Raw genomic sequence first — 2,079 nt, forward strand, 5'->3', positions numbered from 1 at the left:
TTTTTTTTTTTTTAATGAGTTTTATTCTTTCTATGCTTGTATCACTCTTCTCACTCTGTGCTTGCTATATCCATAGGAGGCATTTAAAGCCATGAGCAAGCAAATATAATGTGAACTGCAGGAAAATACTCCCACTGTGACTCAGAAACACATAGCTGGTAAACCAATAAACTGTATGTTTGCTAACATATTAACAAAAGAATTTTGCACTCTGAGACACTGAGGAGGGTGGATTGCTTGATCTTAGGAGTTTAAGACCACCTTGAAGAAGAGGAGACCCCGTCTATACAAAAAATAGAGAAATTAGCTGGGTGTGATGGTGCATGCTACTCTGGAGGCTGAGGTAAGAGAATTGCTTTAGCCCAGGAGTTTGAGGTGGCTCTGAGCTATGACTAAACTCTAGCCTGAGGTAACAGAGTAAGGCTCTGTCTCAAAAGAAAAGGAAAACAAAAACAAAGGGAATTTTTACTTCTTTGAATTAAGAAATTAACAAACACACATTGTAATCTGCTATGTGCACTACAAAACCAAGAGCACAGGAAGCCAGTTATACAAAAATGTTCCACAGTTAACATTGATAAACTTGAAAGTACTGTGGCCTTATAACTATATTTTGTAATTTAGTGCAGAACAATGACAGCACCAATCACCCAAAGCAATAATATACATTCATGAGAGGTCTTTCAGCAGAAAACAGATCAGCACCTGGCAAGAGTGCCCTACTAACGATTCAACCCTCCAAGTGGAATTGGACTACATTAACTGTTTATGTTTTTGTCAGTTTTGTGAGATCAGGACTTTTTATCTAGAAATAATAAAGGAGAAATTATCTTAGAAATACCTGGCCCTGAAAACTATAAAATTCCTGAGAAGCAGCCCATAACATTTTATGTTTTTATACTCCTTTCCCTCAATAATCCACTATTTCATAACAACATTATTCCTTGCCAGACCCTCTGGGAACTGACTGCATGCACCAATGTCCCTTCCCACTGTCTCTGCCCTTGGAACGACAGAATATCTGTCAAGCCTGTCTGCTTCTCCAGACATTCAGCCACACTGGCTCAAGAATGACGCTGAAATGTATTTTTTCCTAACCTTCATTTTGCAGATACAGGTGCTTTGCCACAGGAGGGAATGATACAAGTGGCTGCTCCTGGCTCGAGGAAGGAGACCTCGAGGCCATGGCTTTTGGTCCGTAACGACGTCCTCGAGGTCGCAGGTGGCAGCGCTGCACACGGAGGGGTGCTGGTGTCCTGCAGCGCGGACTTCAAGGACCCCCTGTGTGACCCCAGGTATGGCCTACCCTCTTTGGACTTCAGATGCCGTCCGTAAAAAGGAGACAGCAACAGTACTACCTGCTCATGCGGTAGGTGAGGCCTAGATAAGAGAATGCATGGCAAGCGTTTGGACCGTGCCAGCGCTCAGTAAACTGGCCACTACTGCTGTCTCCCGGGACAGACAGCTCGCCTCCCTTCCCCGGCTCCCTCCTTGCGCGGTCCAGTAGCCCTCAAAGCCGGTGGTCCTTACCACGGCACTCGCAGGAACAACTCGAACAATCCTGGGAAGACCAAGTCGTCGCTAGCGATGGCCCAGCGCCGACCGAAGAGCACCATGCCGGGCATGGCGAAGGTTCAGCCACCACTACGAGCCCGGAGACCACTAACCCAGCCGCCAAACTGACCGCGGCTCCGCGCAGGCGTAAGCGAGGGCGGTGCCGTGCGCATGCTCGCTCCGAGGCTGAGACCGGCGCGCGCGCCCTGCGAGCCCTCTGCGCTTTCCAGCGTGCGCTGACCCGGAAGTTGCTGCTTGTCTTTACAGTAGGTACCCATATGTGTGAATTACATTTTGGTAATATTTCCATTTTATAGGTGAGGACTCTTAAGGCCCGGAGAGATTAGCTATCCCAAAGACCCAGGTCTGTGAGACTTCCAAGCATATGACGACATTGCTGCCTTCTGTGCCACCGCTGTAGAGTCCTCGAGTTCAGGGCCGCAGCTGCAGGGTAGGATCCGACCACCCCCTTTTTTTCCTTCTTTTTAAAAAATTGAGACAGAGTCTCACTTTGTCGCCCTCGGT

At 47.7% G+C, this 2,079-nt stretch overlaps 1 protein-coding gene across 2 annotated transcripts in view; it reads right to left on the bottom strand.

Moving 5' to 3' along the window:
• Window positions 1-1,625, bottom strand: part of DAGLB (diacylglycerol lipase beta) — a 47,357-nt gene extending 45,732 nt beyond the window's left edge. The window contains exons 1-2 of one of the 2 annotated variants that reach the window (XM_023516525.1): window positions 1,531-1,591; window positions 1,099-1,380 (exon numbers count right to left, since the gene is read on the bottom strand). Coding sequence is in view for 1 of the 2 variants with exons in the window: in XM_003795426.3 (XP_003795474.1) it covers window positions 1,531-1,625 (95 nt within the window). In the remaining variant the exon portion in view is untranslated. Of the gene's footprint in view, window positions 1-1,098; window positions 1,381-1,530 lie in introns of both variants that reach the window. The other variant, XM_003795426.3, reaches the window with a different exon arrangement.
• Window positions 1,626-2,079: the final 454 nt, after the last annotated feature.

The sequence above is a fragment of the Otolemur garnettii genome, unplaced genomic scaffold (genome assembly GCF_000181295.1).
Source record: "Otolemur garnettii isolate 467f Iridium unplaced genomic scaffold, OtoGar3 scaffold00092, whole genome shotgun sequence".
NCBI lineage: Eukaryota > Metazoa > Chordata > Mammalia > Primates > Galagidae > Otolemur > Otolemur garnettii.